Below are 19966 nucleotides of genomic sequence, written 5' to 3'. Positions count from 1 at the left end.
TTGTGAGTGAAACGTGTAGTATCACAGGTGTCCACCACTAAAACCTTGTGTCCTCTCTTCCCAGGGCCTGTGGAAGGCTATTGTTGCATTTAGGGCATAGTGAATGAAACGTGTAGTGTCACAGGTGTCCACCACTAAAACCTTGTGTCCTCTCTTCCCAGGGCCTGTGGAAGGCTATTGTTGCATTCAGGGCATAGTGAATGAAACGTGTAGTGTCACAGGTGTCCACCACTAAAACCTTGTGTCCTCTCTTCCCAGGGGCTGTGGAAGGCTAACGTTGCATTTAGGGCATAGTGAATGAAACGTGTAGTGTCACAGGTGTCCACCACTAAAACCTTGTGTCCTCTCTTCCCAGGGCCTGTGGAAGGCTATTGTTGCATTTAGGGCATAGTGAATGAAACGTGTAGTGTCACAGGTGTCCACCACTAAAACCTTGTGTCCTCTCTTCCCAGGGCCTGTGGAAGGCTAACGTTGCATTTAGGGCATAGTGAATGAAACGTGTAGTGTCACAGGTGTCCACCACTAAAACCTTGTGTCCTCTCTTCCCAGGGCCTGTGGAAGGCTATTGTTGCATTTAGGGCATAGTGAATGAAACGTGTAGTGTCACATGTGTCCCCCACTAAAACCTTGTGTCCTCTCTTCCCAGGACTTGTGGAAGGCTAACGTTGCGTTTGTCGTTGAGAACCGATATGAAGACGAGGTTCTGACCAAGGCCTTGTCGCTGGCTGTGAAAGTCCCACAGCGGAAGCTCTTCAGCGTGGTCTCCTGGCAAGATACGCTCCTGCAGGTAGGTGGCGCTCTCTCGTGGTGCCCACTCGTGGTGCCCTTGGTTGCGTGGCTGCTGCGTGGGGGTGCACGCGCATCAAAAGTGGCTGCCGTCCTGAAGTAACCTACTGATGCAAACTCTTCTCAAGGAGCACTTGACTTCACGTCACTCAAGACTGGCCTATGAAGTATTTTAGGGTTGTATTTCCATGTTGCTGACGCTTGTCTTGAATTGCTTCACAACAATCCACCTCGTATCTCTGTCCTTTCACCTGCCTGGTAACACGTTTCAATCAAGACCCACAATATCAGTTTGAACAGTGAAATGCAACTTCATTTCCACAAAATATCACTTCAAGCCCCTTTTTGTAATGAGCAGCGTTAATAGTTATATTTATCTAACCTGTTTTCCACAGCTGTGTGTAAAAAACATAAATAAATCAATCAATCAATGGTCGGTTTAAAAAACCATGAAAGAATTACAAGTAGTTAATACACATACAATACATTTGTTAAAAAACATAATTGACATCCGAGGCCTGCAGCCAGTCACTGTGGCTTCTCTGGTGCTTTGTGGCACACACTGTGGCTTCTCTGGTGCTTTGTGGCACACATTGTGGCTTCCCTGGTGATTTGTGGCACACACTGTGGCTTCTCTGGTGCTTTGTGGCACACACTGTGGCTTCTCTGGTGCTTTGTGGCACACACTGTGGCTTCCCTGGTGCTTTGTGGCACACGCTGTGGCTTCCCTGGTGCTTTGTGGCACACATTGTGGCTTCCCTGGTGATTTGTGGCACACACTGTGGCTTCCCTGGTGCTTTGTGGCACACACTGTGGCTTCTCTGGTGCTTTGTGGCACACGCTGTGGCTTCCCTGGTGCTTTGTGGCACACACTGTGGCTTCTCTGGTGATTTGTGGCACACACTGTGGCTTCCCTGGTGCTTTGTGGCACACACTGTGGCTTCCCTGGTGCTTTGTGGCACACACTGTGGCTTCTCTGGTGCTTTGTGGTACACGATGTGGCTTCCCTGGTGCTTTGTGGCACACACTGTGGCTTCTCTGGTGCTTTGTGGCACACACTGTGGCTTCTCTGGTGCTTTTTGGCATACCCCGTGGCTTCTCTGGTGCTTTGTGGCACACACTGTGGCTTCTCTGGTGCTTTGTGGCATACCATGTGGCTTCTCTGGTGCTTTGTGGCACACACTGTGGCTTCTCTGGTGCTTTGTGGCATACCATGTGGCTTCTCTGGTGCTTTGTGGCACACACTGTGGCTTCCCTGGTGCTTTGTGGCACACACTGTGGCTTCTCTGGTGCTTTGTGGCACACACTGTGGCTTCCCTGGTGCTTTGTGGCACACACTGTGGCTTCCCTGGTGCTTTGTGGCACACATTGTGGCTTCCCTGGTGATTTGTGGCACACACTGTGGCTTCCCTGGTGCTTTGTGGCACACACTGTGGCTTCCCTGGTGCTTTGTGGCACACCCTGTGGCTTCCCTGGTGCTTTGTGGCACACACTGTGGCTTCCCTGGTGCTTTGTGGCACACATTGTGGCTTCCCTGGTGATTTGTGGCACACACTGTGGCTTCCCTGGTGCTTTGTGGCACACACTGTGGCTTCTCGGGTGCTTTGTGGCACACGCTGTGGCTTCTCTGGTGCTTTGTGGCACATGCTGTGGCTTCCCTGGTGCTTTGTGGCACACACTGTGGCTTCTCTGGTGCTTTGTGGCACACACTGTGGCTTCTCTGGTGCTTTTTGGCATACCCCGTGGCTTCTCTGGTGCTTTGTGGCACACACTGTGGCTTCTCTGGTGCTTTGTGGCATATCATGTGGCTTCTCTGGTGCTTTGTGGCACACACTGTGGCTTCTCTGGTGCTTTTTGGCATACCCCGTGGCTTCTCTGGTGCTTTGTGGCACACACTGTGGCTTCTCTGGTGCTTTGTGGCATACCATGTGGCTTCTCTGGTGCTTTGTGGCACACACTGTGGCTTCCCTGGTGCTTTGTGGCACACATTGTGGCTTCTCTGGTGCTTTGTGGCACACACTGTGGCTTCTCTGGTGCTTTGTGGCACACGCTGTGGCTTCTCTGCTGCGTTGTGGCACACACTGTGGCTTCCCTGGTGCTTTGTGGCACACATTGTGGCTTCCCTGGTGATTTGTGGCACACACTGTGGCTTCCCTGGTGCTTTGTGGCACACACTGTGGCTTCTCGGGTGCTTTGTGGCACACGCTGTGGCTTCTCTGGTGCTTTGTGGCACATGCTGTGGCTTCCCTGGTGCTTTGTGGCACACACTGTGGCTTCTCTGGTGCTTTGTGGCACACACTGTGGCTTCCCTGGTGCTTTGTGGCACACACTGTGGCTTCTCTGATGCTTTTTGGCATACCCCGTGGCTTCTCTGGTGCTTTGTGGCACACACTGTGGCTTCTCTGCTGCTTTGTGGCATACCATGTGGCTTCTCTGGTGCTTTGTGGCACACCCTGTGGCTTCCCTGGTGCTTTGTGGCACACATTGTGGCTTTTCTGGTGCTTTGTGGCACACACTGTGGCTTCTCTGGTGCTTTGTGGCACACGCTGTGGCTTCTCTGGTGCTTTGTGGCACACACTGTTGCTTCTCTGGTGCTTTGTGGCACACGCTGTTGAAGGACTGGGTTATTTAAGACCCAGCGGTGCCAGGGAACAACACCTGAAACCTTCGTGGGTAACCTGCTCCGGCGTACAAGGGACAGAGACACGGGACACTTCCTTCGGCGTCAAAGATTCGAGCTTTATTTACTGCAGGGAACACAGAAATCACGGCAAGTACATCATGTGCTACTTGTGGAGACTGCTTCAAATTGGTTCTGTGGATCGCTCCTTTTATACACAATTCGCCCATAGGTTTACATGGTACACAAAGGTTTATGGCTTGGTTCCCATAGTTATCCCCCAGAGGGGTCGTTTTGGTCACTTTGATACACACAAGGTCCGGAACATAAGTGCGGAAACATTTGGCGGTTCCCAACTGTAAAAACCCATCTTCCCACCATTAGTACATTCCAATCAGCAGTAAAACAGATCGAAGAAGGAACAAGGACAGGTGCGGAGGAAGATGGAGACAGAGGGGAATTGGAAAGGGTGTAAAAAGGGAGGTATCGGGAAACGCGAGCTACAGGCATCAAAGGGGCGTGCCTAATGAGATGCACGGCTGAGACAATAAACCGGCGCGGCGAGATGAGCCTCGAGCGGGGCCATCTGCCTTACAGTATCATCCCCCTCGTCATAAAGACACTTACAAAGGACATGTGTCTTCCGCAAGTATCTTGGGAGTCCCAGGGTCGCGAAACGGACAACGTCCGTTCGCTGGCTACTTGAGGGCAAGAGACAAAATGGATGCCGTATCTAAGATGGAACCCGTGGGTACAGATAGAAAAACCCACGTAACAAACAAACGGTTTAGGTTAGCACAGCGAAACTGCACACACCCACTAAACTCGTCATTTGCGGTTCATAGATACCAGACTCGACCATATTCGTGCGAGTCGAAAACATCACTTACAATTGTCACGGAACCTCAGACGCTCCTTTTGCCCTCATGTAAGCAAGCACTAGTCGGAATCATACTCGATATTCATTAGACCATCTAGATGTTGCTGTAACATAGCTCTGTCCAACCGAGCTTCTTTGGTAACAGGTGGCTGTCTTATACACGCTGTAGCACAGAGGCCACATAAGGCAGGACCACACTGCACGCAAAGGCAGCACGTGAACAGGAACGCCACAACAACTCCGATAATTATCAGAATCTTCCAACCCCAAGTCGACATCAGGCCCCAAAACCACCCAAGTAGCGTCCAACCCCCTACGTCCACGTGTATGGACTCAGAGATTTTATGCAACTTTGAGATGGCTTGATAAACAGTCGGAGCGTTATCAGGAATGAAAATACAGCAGCTCGAATGGATCACCTTGCATACCCCACCTCGATCTGCTAAGATCACATCTAAAACCATACGGTTTTGTAACGTCATAAGTCTATCCGCCTGAAGTTCTGTGGTGATATTACCAAGGGCACTGGCAGTAATATTAGCTGTCGATTCCACCACTCGAGTCAACTGTCTCAGGTTCCTACTATTAACCATAGGCCCCCAAAACGGGAGGAAACCCTTGAAAAAGTCTCCTGCCTCTTGACCGGCAGTGTCCTCTTCGCTAATTACGCCTCTCACAACTCTAGTCTTGTGATAATCTGCATCTACAGTGAACGTCGGAGGCAACAAATTTGCGATAAAACATGAGCCCACAAAGTCGAAGGGCAACCATGCATACGCACGATCATGGCAGATAAAGTATGTACCCTTGGCAGCCAGAAACACAGGGGACGAGACCATCGGCAATATGTAATTTTCAGTGCAAGCACTCTCTCCAAGTCGGGCTTTCGATCTTCGGCCACGACCTATGAGACAAAAATTACCAATGTGGGGTACGACCCATATCGGGGGTGAGCTTTTAAGCTGTTTTTCACTAGTGAACACACTATACTCGCCTCTACTCAGGACCCTATAGGCTTGTACCTCTTCTTCGGGAATAAGCGAGGGATCATAGATATCGCTATCTAAATCCTCTATCGCTATAGACAAAGGCTTTTGATACGAGCCAGGGCCAGAGTATGGAGAACGTGGTTCTCGAATGGGGTGGAAACCTAGTGCGCTTCGAAACATTGTTTGGAATGCTCGAGCAGAACCCTGGGAACTATACGGTAAAACCAAATATGGAATTCCCTTATCTGTGGTATGTGGCATCAACCCACACACCCAACAATTAGTAGTGTTAACCACTAACTGGTGCTGGTGAAGGAGCTGAATAAAGGAATTATTGCGAAATTCTGCACGTCTAGCCTGCTCGTGTTCGGGTAAGATATGGAAGGAATGAGGAGATGCAGTAGAGGTGAATTTAGAGTCAGAAGTAGGAATAGGTGTAGGTATGGCAGAAGGTAAGAAGTACGACATCATATAATACACCCCACCCGCTAGTAATGCAGAAACAATCAAAAGCAATACAAATATCTGGAACATAAAACATTTCGTACGACTAAGTTGCTGTAGCTCAAATCTTTGTGTCTGTGCTCTTTCCACATCCATCAGCTTTGAAAACGCCATCCCCTATGACCGTCCGCAACGTTTCTTGACGCACTTCGTTCTGTGTAGCAGTAGTCAATTCCTAGGAGTTCCCAGGAACCGACGCTCTTTAACCTAGCGTCAAGACCTACTAACCAGAAAGAAGCACGCGCGCGGCCCTACGGCCTTTATTTATAATATATATATGCAATGTCTCTCAGCTGTGGAAGCAAAAATACGTAGGAAAAAACCTTCAATATGTACAAGAATAATTACAATGATACAGGTGTTCAGACTGATCGTGGAAAACGGGATAATGCAGTTGTCAAGGGACAGAACAGGATCTTTTTATTAGTCTTTAGTGCGGGATCGCAAAAAGTATCGGGTTTTCCCAGGACGTGTCTGTTCGTCAAACAAAGGATCCGTTGAAGAGACAGCGTTCTGCTGATCAGTCGAATGTTCTGGTCTTGAGTCTTTTGATGACAAATGTTCAACAGTGTCTTTCTGCTGCACTGAGGATTCTCCGACAGGTTGTGCGTCGCTGAAAGGAACAAACGCCGGCAATCCTTCGGTTTCAGTTGATGCAATGCCTCTCCTCACCCACGAGTCTGCCGGCAACGGAATAGGGACTTTCTTCGTATGGGTGGCGTGCACCCAGTTTTTCCGACCCTCTAGACGAACAGCAGTTCTCGTGGCAAGGAGGACCTGGTAGGGTCCGGTGAACCTGGGCTCCAAGTTCTTCTTCCGAGAAAAATTTCTGGTAACCACCCAGTCTCCAGGCTGGAGCTGGTGGCCTGGACCCTCCGTCTGCGTCGGCAATGCTTCGTAAACCTGTTGGTGAATTAACCTCAGTTTAGCAGTCAAGTCATGAAGATAGTCAATCAACATTGGGTACTCAAGATCACAGAACACACCCGGTCTAGAGACCCCCCAAACATTTGCAGGACGACCGAACACTATTTCATAGGGACTGAGCCCTACTCGGGAGTGTACGGTTGCCCTTGTTGATAGTAAAGCTAAGGGTAAAGCGTCAGGCCACGAAAGACCAGTCGTAGCCTGAATCTTCGCTAGTTTTAGTTTAAGGGTGCCATTATACCCTTCAACCAAACCAGCTGACTGGGGATGATTGGCGCTGTGGAATTTTTGATTAATTCCAAGGCCTTTGCACACACTCTTCATCACACTCCCCACAAACTCACTTCCGTTATCAGACCACACGACCCGAGGCATTCCGTACCGAGGAAAGTATTCCTTCAGTAGGATTTTTGCCGTTGACAAAGCAGTGTTGTCCTTGAGAGGATAGGCTTCAATCCATCGGGAGAACGCGCAAACCACAACCAAAACGTATTTCAAGTTATTGCATCGCTCCATATGGATGAAGTCTAATTGAATCACCTCAAAGGGACACGAAGGGGGAGCAAAACTACCAGGAGGAGTTGGGGTTCCCTTACCAGGATTGTGCAACATACATACCATACAGTTCTTAACCAATCGTTCAGCACACTTCGTGATACCATCATTCTTCCACACAGGAGACAACAACTTGCAAAAACCTTTCACGCTAATATGTGCTAACCCATGTGCCATTGTCACAACAGCCAGCACATACGCATCTGGTAACATCCATCTTTTCTGTTCCGACAAATCAATCCAACAACCATTCGCATCCAACTTTCCCGTACTTTCATTCCACTTCTTCTTTTCAGTCTCAGTGGCCTCATTTTGTATCGCCTTCACACTCTCAATAGTGTCCTCACACATAATCGACTCTAAAGGCCACCTAACTGAACTCGTCACATACATTCGAGTGCTAAGGTTCCGGGCAGTCTCCTTAGCAGTCTCATCCGCAAACGCATTACCACGACCAACATCATCCGTCACCTTACGATGTGCACTACATTTAACAATCGCTACCTGCTTAGGCAACGTAAGTGCATCCAAAAGATCATTCACAAGCTGGCCATGCTGAATCTTCGTACCATGCGATGTCAGAAAACCTCTCTCTCTCCACAATCGTCCAAAGCTATGAGCGACGCCAAATGCATACTGACTGTCAGTATACACATTCACACGTTTATCTTTTGCTAACACACACGCTCTCGTTAAGGCAATCAGCTCTGCAGCCTGGGCAGAATTCTGATTCAATCTCGCAGCTTCCACAACAGTACTCAAAGTTACAACAGCATACGCAGTGGTCACATCACCATTCGGCAATTTGAAACACGAGCCATCTACATACAGTGTTCCATCTGGATCTTCTAAAGGAGTGTTTTTAAGGTCCACTCGACCTTTTGTTTCCTCCTCTGTTCGCAAATAGCAGTCATGGGCTGCTATTTCATCTGACTCTGTACTAATGGGTAACAAAGTTGCCGGATTCAGAACATTGCAACGTTTTATCTGAATATGACTTGCCAGAAGCGTCAACTCGTATCCGGACAACCTCGCACTTGTCAAGTGCTGAGTTTTCGTACGATTTAAAAGAGTGTCGACTGCATGCGGAACCATCACCGTAAGCATATTATCCATGACCAATCCTGCTGATTGTCGGATGGACACCGCAGCTGCCGCTGTTGCTCTCAGACAACTCGGCAATGCTCTAGCTACCGGGTCCAAGGTCGAGGAAAAATATGCACATGGACGTTGCTTACCACCAAAAGGTTGCGTTAAGACACTCAAAGCACAACCTTCCCTCTCGTGAACATATAACGTGAATGGCTTACTGTAGTCAGGAGTACCCAACACAGGAGCCGAACACAATGAGTCACGCAGTTCAGAAAAACTTTTCTGACATTCTTCCGTCCATGGTAAAGGAGTAGAAACATCCTTGCACGTAAGAGCCACCAATGGTTTCGCTAGCAATGAAAAATTTGGAATCCATTGCCTGCAGTACGACGTGATACCTAGATAGGCACGCACATCTCTTTGTGTTGTTGGCACAGTCATTCGCGCAATTGCTGCAATTCTTTCTGGGGTCAACCGCCTTCCCTCCTTTGACAATAAGTGACCTAGATAGGTTACTTCTTGACAACAATATTGGAGTTTAGAAGGTGACACCTTGTGATGTAAGTCACAGAGATGTTGCAGCAACGACACCGTAGCAATTTTGCAAATGTCCTGAGTATCCGCAGCTACCAATAAGTCATCGACATATTGGATTAAGGCCGCACCAGCCGGCAACGTAAACGCATCCAGTTGACCCTTCAAGGCTTGACTGTAAATCGATGGACTCTCACAGTAGCCTTGAGGAGCGCGTTTAAACCGGAAGCTGCACCCACCGAGAGAGAAACCGAAAAGGTCTCTGCTCTCTTCCGCGATCGGGATGCTGAAGAACGCATTCTTCAGATCGATCACCGAAAACCAAGACGCAGATGCTGGAATCAGAGTCAGTAGCGCCGTGATGTCAGGCACAACAGGGAACTGAGGAATCACAATTTTATTTACCTCCCGTAAATCGATGACAAAACGATAAACAGGTGGTTTCGAAGGATCAGTACGTTTTAAAATAGGCAGCACAGGGCTGTTGCACACGTTTCCCCGAGTCTCTTCAATAACGTCTTTGTCGATCAAATCATAGATGATCGCTAACAGTGCTCGTTCACCATCAAGAGAGGTACGATACTGGGGAATACGTGGCAATCGCACATTAGATTTCACCTGAACAACATAAGGGGAGATGTCAAGCAGGCCCACATCATTGGGACCTGTTGCCCATAAGGATTCAGGAAGAGAACTCAATTCCGGTGGAAGCTTATCAAGAGACAAGTACATAGGAGAGACAACCTTCTCTCCCAACGTAAGCTTTACACCTGCAGGAGAACAATACAGAGTTGCATACAAACGTTTTAGCAAATCCAGACCCAAGAGATTTTCACCACAACCAGTAGTCAAAATCAACGGAGCTTCAAGCTCACGTGGTCCAATCGTAAGAGGCAAAGGGCGTGAAACTGGATTGCTAACGGGGGCGCCAGAAAATCCAACGGAAACATTTGTTAAGCCAGACAAAGGTGCGCCAGGGAGTTTCAAATGCATAATAGAACTTTTCGCTGCACCAGTGTCCAACAGAAAAGGCTCAACGACGCCCGATGTAGCAACTGCGACGTAAGGCCCTCTCTGATCAACCGGAACTGATACCACTCCCTCTCCTTGTCTATGGCTGTCCTAGTAATTACTGTCGTCAGTTCCCTGATCGACGTAATAATCGTCTACATTGTACTGCGCAGATCGTCCTTGCGATGATCCACGTTGATCGAAACAGTTATTAGAATTCGATTGGTTATCTGAACGATCATTTTGAGCACCGCGACCCCTACCGCGTGATGTCTGTTGTGAACCACCACGACCTCCTCTAGATGAATTACCACTATTACGATCGTTCAAAACAGGACAATTGAATTTTATATGACCCTCCTGTCTACAATAGGCACACTGATTGTACCCTAAAGAGGATCTTTGGGAAGAGGAGTCATTTCTAGATTGTGGTCGATTAGATTGCGACTGCGATCTATTTTGTTGCGAAGCATTCTGATTCGAACGCGGAGGATACGCTTGCTGTAACAACACTTTAGTTTTAAGCTCTTTCGTCTTTTTATCAGCACGGTCGTTCTCTTCTTTCTCTCTATTCTCATAATACTGGGCTGTAGCCAATATCTGAGCTGAGGTAGAAACGGCCCATGCACTTTCTGAATTCTTCAGTTTATTGCTCAAATCGGGCAATAAGTTAGAGACAAATTTATCCACGAACAACCGTTGACCACCCTCAGTACCCATATCCTGACCACTATGGTAGATGAATGCCTCCTCGAATCTCGTAAAGAAGTCGGAGACACTCTCGTCCTTTTTCTGCTTACAAGCTGACAATTTGTCCTAATTCACCCTCATAGCTGGCATAAGAGTTTTCATTAGCGTAATTATTCTCTGAGGGAGAGCCGTAATGAGCTGCTCGGGCTTAGCCCCACCCACTTGTCGCGTATCTGCCGCCGTAAGGGCAGCCCAATCACCACCCAATTCGTTTGCATGGTCTTCCTGACGAATCTTAGCCCATACCGGTTGCGGTACAACATTGCCAAACAGCATATCGATATCGGCAAGATTCATTACCGTAGCGTCTACAAGCTGCGATAATTCTTTATAATACCCTGCAGGATTTTTGCGAGGGTCAGGCAAAGATTGCTTCACCTGTAACACTTCAGAGCGTTTCCATGGGAGATGTATCCATACTCTCTGGAAAACGGCAAGATCGGAGGTTGGGCTGCAGGATTACCTGGCATCCATACTGGTGGAACTTCACGCATAGGAAACTGACCAGACTCATCTGGCTGTCTTTCAACATCCTCAACAAACAAGGCTTGAGGTATAGGAGTGGGACGGAAAGATAGCAACCGCTCAACCGCACGTCGAACGTTGGTATCTACTATCAGTCCATTCGAGAACTGAAGCTGTAGATCAGACAAAGCGGACAGCACCTCATCAGGCGCATCGGCAGATATCTGATCACGAAGGACCTTACACATTTCTTCGAACACAAATCTTTGGGTTGGTATATTAAATTGACAGAATGTATCGAGTACAACACGTGGTGGATTTCTAAGAGGATGTGTCATCCAACCCATCGCCATATTATATAGCGAAGCGCGTTCCCTATTACCAGGAAGCTGACTACGTCTCTGAGGACCATCTGAACCAGCGGACCCAAGAACAGGTCCGAGAGAATGAAAGAAGTTAGCCGCAACAGGAGAAGTATGACTACGAACAGAGGGAGAAGTATAGGACACAGGACTGACAAGGGAAGAGGTAGAAACAGAGGCAACAACAGGAGTTAACAAAACAGGAGCAGTAGCGGGAGCAGGAGTATGTGGAAGCGGAGGAGCAGTAGGGATAGCAACAGGCAAAGGAGCAGGAACAGTCGGAAGAACGGGTGCAGGTTGAGGAACAGGCTGAGGAACAGGTGGTGGAACAGGTACAGGGGGAACCACTGGAGCAGCGGTACCCTGTACATACGGGGGTGGCGACTTCAGAAGATAAGACATTAAAGGATCCTCAACTATTTCTTCCTTCTTTTCCGACTCCGTAGGCAAAGCAGGATAGCACTTATCTATGGACATACGCTGTAGCCTATCGAACACTTCCTTTTCCTTATCCTCCTTATCACGCTGAAACTGCTCTGCTTTCTTTACAATGGTAGCAACACCATCTCTCTGATTTTGTTTAGTCTGTCTGATTTCTTTCTGTCGGGCTTCTTTACGGCACAACCGAAAGGCATCAAACATGGCCGGCCTTGACTTTTTCGCAAATAATTTAGCCTCTAGATTATCTAAGATTGGAGTCTCAAAGCTACCATGAGGTGGCCAACTAAGGACACCATCCTTCTTAGTATACCGAATCCAGTAATCATTAAAAGTAATCGGGCCCAATCCGTGCTTACTGTACAATTCATAAGTGGGAGTTCCAACCGGAGGTATCGGACACGAGTCCTCCAGTCGGGAATCCGTGCCACAACGTCTGAAACAACTAAACAAAGTACTACGACCAGGCATCTTGCACACTAGCCGAGTTTCACAAACTTCAAGGGTTACGGGATTTACCAAGTCCCAGCAAAGAGCGAAAACCCTCGGTTTTTGGCGTCTGCAGTCGTCAAATATCACAACAAAGTACCAAGAACCACAAATGCAATGGAACCATGCAACAACTAAGAACCACAACCAAGAACACTGGGAGCGACCCACAAATACTTAACTCAAAGATCGATGGCGTCACCAGGAAGGCCCGTCAATCGTCTCGCTATACCAAGGTCTACGCCAGGCGCCAAAACAGGTCTACAGTCAGGGCAGCAGTCCGTCGCAGCCGTCAGGAGGCGGGAATCTTCGCGGGAAAAGTCTTCGGGCCACTTATTTCGACAACAGGATCGATGAAGCGGAGTGCACCTTCCCTCGGAGATTTCACACGAAGTTCCTCACGATCGTCGGGCTTGGACCGGTACCACTGATGCAGCCCCCACATTGGGCGCCAACTGAAGGACTGGGTTATTTAAGACCCAGCGGTGCCAGGGAACAACACCTGAAACCTTCGTGGGTAACCTGCTCCGGCGTACAAGTGACAGAGACACGGGACACTTCCTTCGGCGTCAAAGATTCGAGCTTTATTTACTGCAGGGAACACAGAAATCACGGCAAGTACATCATGTGCTACTTGTGGAGACTGCTTCAAATTGGTTCTGTGGATCGCTCCTTTTATACACAATTCGCCCATAGGTTTACATGGTACACAAAGGTTTATGGCTTGGTTCCCATAGTTATCCCCCAGAGGGGTCGTTTTGGTCACTTTGATACACACAAGGTCCGGAACATAAGTGCGGAAACATTTGGCGGTTCCCAACTGTAAAAACCCATCTTCCCACCATTAGTACATTCCAATCAGCAGTAAAACAGATCGAAGAAGGAACAAGGACAGGTGCGGAGGAAGATGGAGACAGAGGGGAATTGGAAAGGGTGTAAAAAGGGAGGTATCGGGAAACGCGAGCTACAGGCATCAAAGGGACGTGCCTAATGAGATGCACGGCTGAGACAATAAACCGGCACGGCGAGATGAGCCTCGAGCGGGGCCATCTGCCTTACAGTATCATCCCCCTCGTCATAAAGACACTTACAAAGGACATGTGTCTTCCGCAAGTATCTTGGGAGTCCCAGGGTCGCGAAACGGACAACGTCCGTTCGCTGGCTACTTGAGGGCAAGAGACAAAATGGATGCCGTATCTAAGATGGAACCCGTGGGTACAGATAGAAAAACCCACGTAACAAACGAACGGTTTAGGTTAGCACAGCGAAACTGCACACACCCACTAAACTCGTCATTTGCGGTTCATAGATACCAGACTCGACCATATTCGTGCGAGTCGAAAACATCACTTACAATTGTCACGGAACCTCACTGTGGCATCTCTGGTGCTTTGTGGCACACACTGTGGCATCTCTGGTGCTTTGTGGCACACACTGTGGCTTCTCTGGTGCTTTGTGGCACACACTGTGGCTTCGCTGGTGCTTTGTGGCACACACTGTGGCTTCCTGGTGCTTTGTACACACACTGTGGCTTCCCTGGTGCTTTGTGGCACACACTGTGGCTTCTCTTGTGCTCTGTGGCACACACTGTGGCTTCCCTGGTGCTTTGTGGCACACACTGTGGCTTCTCTGGTGCTTTGTGGCACACACTGTGGCTTCTCTGGTGCTTTGTGGCATACCCTGTGGCTTCTCTGGTGCTTTGTGGCACACACTGCGGCTTCCCAGATGCTTTTATGGCACACACTGTGGCTTCTCTGGTGCTTTGTGGCACACACTGTGGCTTCCCTTGTGCTTTGTGGCACACACTGTGGCTTCCCTGGTGCTTTGTGGCACACACTGTGGCTTCTCTGGTGCTTTGTGGCATACCCTGTGGCTTCTCTGGTGCTTTGTGGCACACGCTGTGGCTTCTCTGGTGCTTTGTGGCACACACTGTGGCTTCCCTGGTGCTTTGTGGCACACACTGTGGCTTCTCTGGTGCTTTGTGGCATACCCTGTGGCTTCTCTGGTGCTTTGTGGCACACACTGTGGCTTCTCTGGTGCTTTGTGGCACACACTGTGGCTTCCCTGGTGCTTTGTGGCACACGCTGTGGGTTCTCTGGTGCTTTGTGGCACACACTGTGGCTTCCCTGGTGCTTTGTGGCATACCCTGTGGCTTCCCTGGTGATTTGTGGCACACACTGTGGCTTCCCTGGTGCTTTGTGGCACACACTGTGGCTGTGTGCTTCCCTGGTGCTTTGTGGCATACCCTGTGGCTTCCCTGGTGCTTTGTGGCACCCACTGTGGCTTCCCTGGTGCTTTGTGGCACACACTGTGGCTTCTCTGGTGCTTTGTGGCACACACTGTGGCTTCTCTGATGCTTTGTGGCACACACTGTGGCTTCCCTGGTGCTTTGTGGCACATGCTGTTGCTTCCCCGATGCTTTGTGGCACACGCTGTTGCTTCCCTGATGCTTTGTGGCACACACTGTGGCTTCTCTGGTGCTTTGTGGCACACACTGTGGCTTCTCTGGTGCTTTGTGGCACACGCTGTGGCTTCTCTGGTGCTTTGTGGCACACACTGTGGCTTCTCTGGTGCTTTGTGGCACACACTGTTGTAGCAGGGTTTCCGTTCTCCCACAGAACTGTGCACAGAGATCTAGAACCTCGGTGAATTAGGGTGACCCAAAACCCACCTTAGTATCCAAAATCCCCTTACCGAACTAGCTACAGTGTCTCATTGGTCATAACAAACTCCCAATGACTTAGACAAAGCAGAACATGAACTTGGGTTACCTCAGGTATCGTGGAACACATGAACACTCTTTCGCTCTATAATCATCTCAAACCACAACGGGGAGTAAAAGAACACACGTGCAAGTTTGAAATATTTATTTTTCAATGCAAGGTTCTCAAACGCAGTATCTTATACAATACTAACATACATATTGTAAAAATCAGAGTTATCAGCATAGTCACTAATCCATAGTAAGCGAACGGTGATAGCATATTATAATGCAAAAATCTATAGAAATCAGTATCACCTATATTTCGCGCACCCTATTTAGCATACTATATTATATCTAAGAAGGTCTCATTTGGGTTTTAGCAGGGCGGGCCCATACCTCTAAATATCAGTAGGAGAAGATCACATCATCAGCCACCAGCTCTCTGCATGCGAAGCACCATCAAGTGTGTTTTTGCATTCTCTGTAACTCTATCTTAAACCCGCTTAGAGCCCAATGTTGGCAGCAACTGTATTTGTGTTATGTCTAATGTGGTGCGAGGATCAGGCCTCCCAGCAACCTTGTGTTAGGTTATTCTTAGAGGGTGCAGTTCTCAGTGTGCATACAGTGTACCAAGTGTACCAAGCACAACTGATATCAGAGCAATAACATATTATTCTCAAATAAATCACATCTTTCATCTAGGTTGAAAGCTACAATAACAATTATGTGTCGTGTGCAAACTGAAGCTGAAGGAAAATATGTTGTTTAAACATTTAATAAACTCATGCTAACTTAACACAATATATAGAAAAGCAGTAACTATATGACACCCCCCCCAATGATCCGAGGACGGTCAAAAAAAAGAAAAATTAAGCCAATACTACAAGAAAGGCAATCATGAAAGCAGACTTCAATAATATTGAGCCAAGCTAAATGTATGTAAATGTATATAAAAACCAATAATACAAAATATGTATGAATGCCTATAGTGGCCACACAAAAATAAAAAACTTGAACTTGAGGCCTTTCATAAGATCATAGGCCCAGAACATATCAAAGTCCAATGTTCGTAATAAAAAAGGCACCATTCAGAATTACTAAAAAGTCACGTGCCATAATAGTGAAAGTCTCCAAAGCCACTCATGGGTGGATAGAATATGCAAAGTAGATAGCCACAGCTTCCAACATGAAATCACTGTCATCATCCGAAAACAGTTCAGCCATCCAATTAAGTAATGGGAAAGAACATACCTGCTCCTCCAGCACCGAATCCTCTAGCAACATCAGAGGACAACTCAGTGGGTTCTCAAGAACGCTATGTGCCAGAAACTCATGCGCCGCTGCGGGGATGTCCCACTGACCCATTAGTCCATGCATCGCTGCCAAGGCCATAATCCTTTCACCAGAACAAATCAACTCGTGAGCAACTACGGGGCCCATCAGGTGATTAAAATCGACTTCAGGAGATAACGGCAAGCAGAGACACAAATCAATGGCCCAGTCAAAATCGCAGCTCAGGCAATGAAACACAGGCTAGACACATGTGAAATAGGAAAATCGAAACGATAATCCAAATGCCGTGCTTAAAGGCGCAAGCGGCAGGGTGCCATAGTAATCAAGCATCCGGGTGCGAAACAGTGTCAGAAGGGGCTGAGCGGCTTCTTGCGCAGGATGGGCATCCATGTTTCAGGAAGCAGAATAATATTAAAACGCCTGCAGCTAGCGCCAGCAAAACAGGGAATCCGCCAAACAAACTCGAAAATATTGAATGGAAGAAAGCGGGGATGACACCAAAAATCTTTTCAAAAGTAGTCACGAGACCACTACTAACCAATTTGAAAAAATGAGCCAAGCCAGACGTGGAGGAGGCATTAAAGATTTGATGAACTAATTCGCAGAAATGAAACGGCAAGTCAGTATTTAAAAGTGCCTGCACCTCTGTGCGTGTGTTAGCTATGTGAAGGACATAAGTTTCACGGGCCGAGCTCAGGGCCACTTCCTTTTGAGACAAAAGAGCCCTTATTCGGCTCATACCATTGAACTCCGCTTTTAAGGTTGGGATGCGCGGCCAGATGGAAACATCTGAATTCCCATGCGTGGGTGGATATAACACGTTCTTGCAACACACCACACGTTCTGATACAGTAACCACATAGGCGATACCGACCATTAACCCATAACACTCCTCGTTATTCAAAAGTAAATAACTACCGTTTGTCAATAAAGTGAATGTGGGAACTATTGCAGGAACCAGTGTGCCTTTTAAAACACAGGCTAAATTAGGCCGGTCCTGATTACAAGAACCATGCAACTGGATGTGTCTGCATATCAGTGAACGGTCAGGCGACTGGGTGCATTCTTTACCATTCAGATTCACTTCCTTTCCATCCTTCAGGCAGCTGTACGTGTATGGTAAAGACCATGCCTAATGTAGGAAAGCACTGCCTAGTGGTTCATATCGCCCCATTGCAATATATTGCATACAATTAGTAAATTTATACCATGCAAATGGTAAAGTAATAACACCATGGATAAGCCATGTAGCAGCAGCTGCCTCAGCTACAGAAAAGGGCAAAGATTCTAACTTTTCAATGTGTAACATAGAAAATGATGCATCTCGCATGGAAAGCATGCGCTGCTTGTCAGTCAAATTAAATGGGGCAAATAGGGATGACACTTTCATGTAACTCCAAGGCACGCGACCCGCTTTCAGAGTCTGTAGTGTCCATGCAAACTGCATCACAGAACGCAATTGATTTTGTCCATGATACAATACAGACACCTCATCATTCACAATGTCAACTACAGAAGAGACAATATTGTTCAACGTGTAAATTCAGGAAGAAGCATGTTAATACTGTTATCGACAACTACAAGCACTTTTTCCAAATTTGCTCGGTCAATTGCCCTTAGGCGCTTAGCAGCCTCAATTTGCGAAAATTTCTAAATTTCATTGTAAACTGCATAAATCCACCGTTTAGACCTACCTTTAGCCGGGCCTTTTATAAAATCATTTAAATCCACATTTTCAGGCAACTGAGACAGATGTAGTTTAACTGCAGCTAAAGTGGAATGTTGTAATCAATTCTGACACAGTTTCCCCACAGAGTAAGTGGTGACAGTATAATCAGTTTCAAAACGGGGATCAGGTCTGACTTGTGTGAACCCTTCAGCCAAACCCAGAAAACGACGTTGGCAAGAATCAGCACTTCTTTGCCACATCAGCCAACCCTTTGGATCCATACTGGATACATTAAAGGATGAATTGTGTAATAAAGTCTGTAACTCACGAATAGACAATTCAGAAAAATTACCCCAACCTGAATATTCTTCCAATTCGGGGATAATTGGTGTATTTAATTTTTTAGAAGTAGCCAATCCAAAGCATGTTGTTTGGGAAATAGTAGAATTTAGAAACAACATGTGATTCGGGATGAGACATGCTCGGTGCAAAGCCTCAGTGCCTTGTATCTGCCAATCTTTGGTACCCCAAACCGATTTAAGGTCAATTATTCCTTTCCAGAATTCGTAGCCATGTACAGCTAATTTGTCTAGAAAGGACTTCGAATACAGCAACTTTGTATCGGTAAGTCTAACTTTGGACATGGGCTTTTGTGTAATTTTGAAATAAAATGACTCCGGATTCGATTGATTAAAGTCTGTAAAATAAGTGTATCTCTTCAGAAATGTACTGGAGCTGCCTATTAATGGAGCTGGGCAGTGTTCCCACTGTGTGTAATTCACAGCAACCCTCCTGGAATACGTCTTATGCAGAAAATGATTACCATAATGTTGGAAGCAAAACAAATCACCATAATTAACAGAATCTAAATATAAATCCTCAGCATCAAAAGCTGCATAATATTTTAAATCGGAGAATAATGCTTCTACGGCCTGAATATCCCAATCATCAGAACGTATATTTTGTTTAATCACATCCCCCATGTTTACTCTAAGCACATTCGGAAAATTAATCACTTCAGTGGGCCCATGTATCTGAAATCTAACCGCATCCCACACAATCCCATCAAGGACAGGCCAAGCAGTAATGTTGACTGTATTCAAGTCTCGTTTCAGTCTGTGTGCTGAATGTGAAGAGGAAAGAGGGGCCAATGTTCCATTAAGGTACCGAATTCCGGTTCTTTCTTTAACATAGTGGCCATCGATCAGGCGGAAAAAATAAAACACAAAACTAATTGACATAAAAAGGTAAAATGAAAATAGAATCAACCAAATGTATGTCCAAGGGGGAATTAAAAAATGTTTTTTAAATAAGGTGGCATATTTTGCAATAATTGAGGGTTTCTTTGAAAGTTCCGAAACAGAGTCAAAAGAGAATCTGGACTGGTCGGCCAAACGAGTCTGCAAATCTGGCGTAGATAAATCAGCAGGATAGGTGTAGTTCAGCTCATCAATGTTAGTAACAGGAATAGTATTTAATAAAGGACTGGATATTGCAGGCATCTCGAGGGACACCTCCTGTTCTGCACCAGAAGTAATAGCCAGCACAGAATGCCTCACCATGGAAGGACAGGATACAGCCGGTGTCATGCTATGAAGAATCGGCCACCCTGTGTGTCTTGACATTGTAAATAGAGATAAATCTGTTTTCCTTACGACCTGGAAGTGGTGGTAAAATGACTGTTCTCGTGCCCTTCACTCCAAGAACTCGAACCGGTGCACGATATGAGGGACCAAACTCTTTCTTGTTATCGATCTTCTCTCGAACCAGTTCTCCAACTTGGGGTAGCCAGCCAACTACCGGGATCTGCAACGCATCATCCGATGTGGAGGGCAAATGTTCCTTCGCTAGACTGTCTCTGGTCTTTTGTAGATCCTGTAAAACATTGCAATGTTCAT

General features: G+C 47.2%; 1 protein-coding gene across 1 annotated transcript in view; it reads left to right on the top strand.

Moving 5' to 3' along the window:
* SPAG17 (sperm associated antigen 17) overlaps nt 1-19966 on the top strand; it is a 1900597-nt gene that overhangs the window by 222476 nt on the left and 1658155 nt on the right. The window contains exon 2 of the mRNA XM_086935838.1: nt 647-787. Coding sequence (XP_086791964.1) covers nt 647-787 — 141 coding nt within the window. The remainder of the gene's footprint in view (nt 1-646; nt 788-19966) is intronic.

Source organism: Lissotriton vulgaris, chromosome 8 (assembly GCF_964263255.1).
Source record: "Lissotriton vulgaris chromosome 8, aLisVul1.2, whole genome shotgun sequence".
Taxonomy (NCBI): Eukaryota; Metazoa; Chordata; class Amphibia; order Caudata; family Salamandridae; genus Lissotriton; species Lissotriton vulgaris.
Note: the sequence above shows the minus strand (reverse complement) of the source record. Positions and strands in the feature narration are given on the sequence as shown.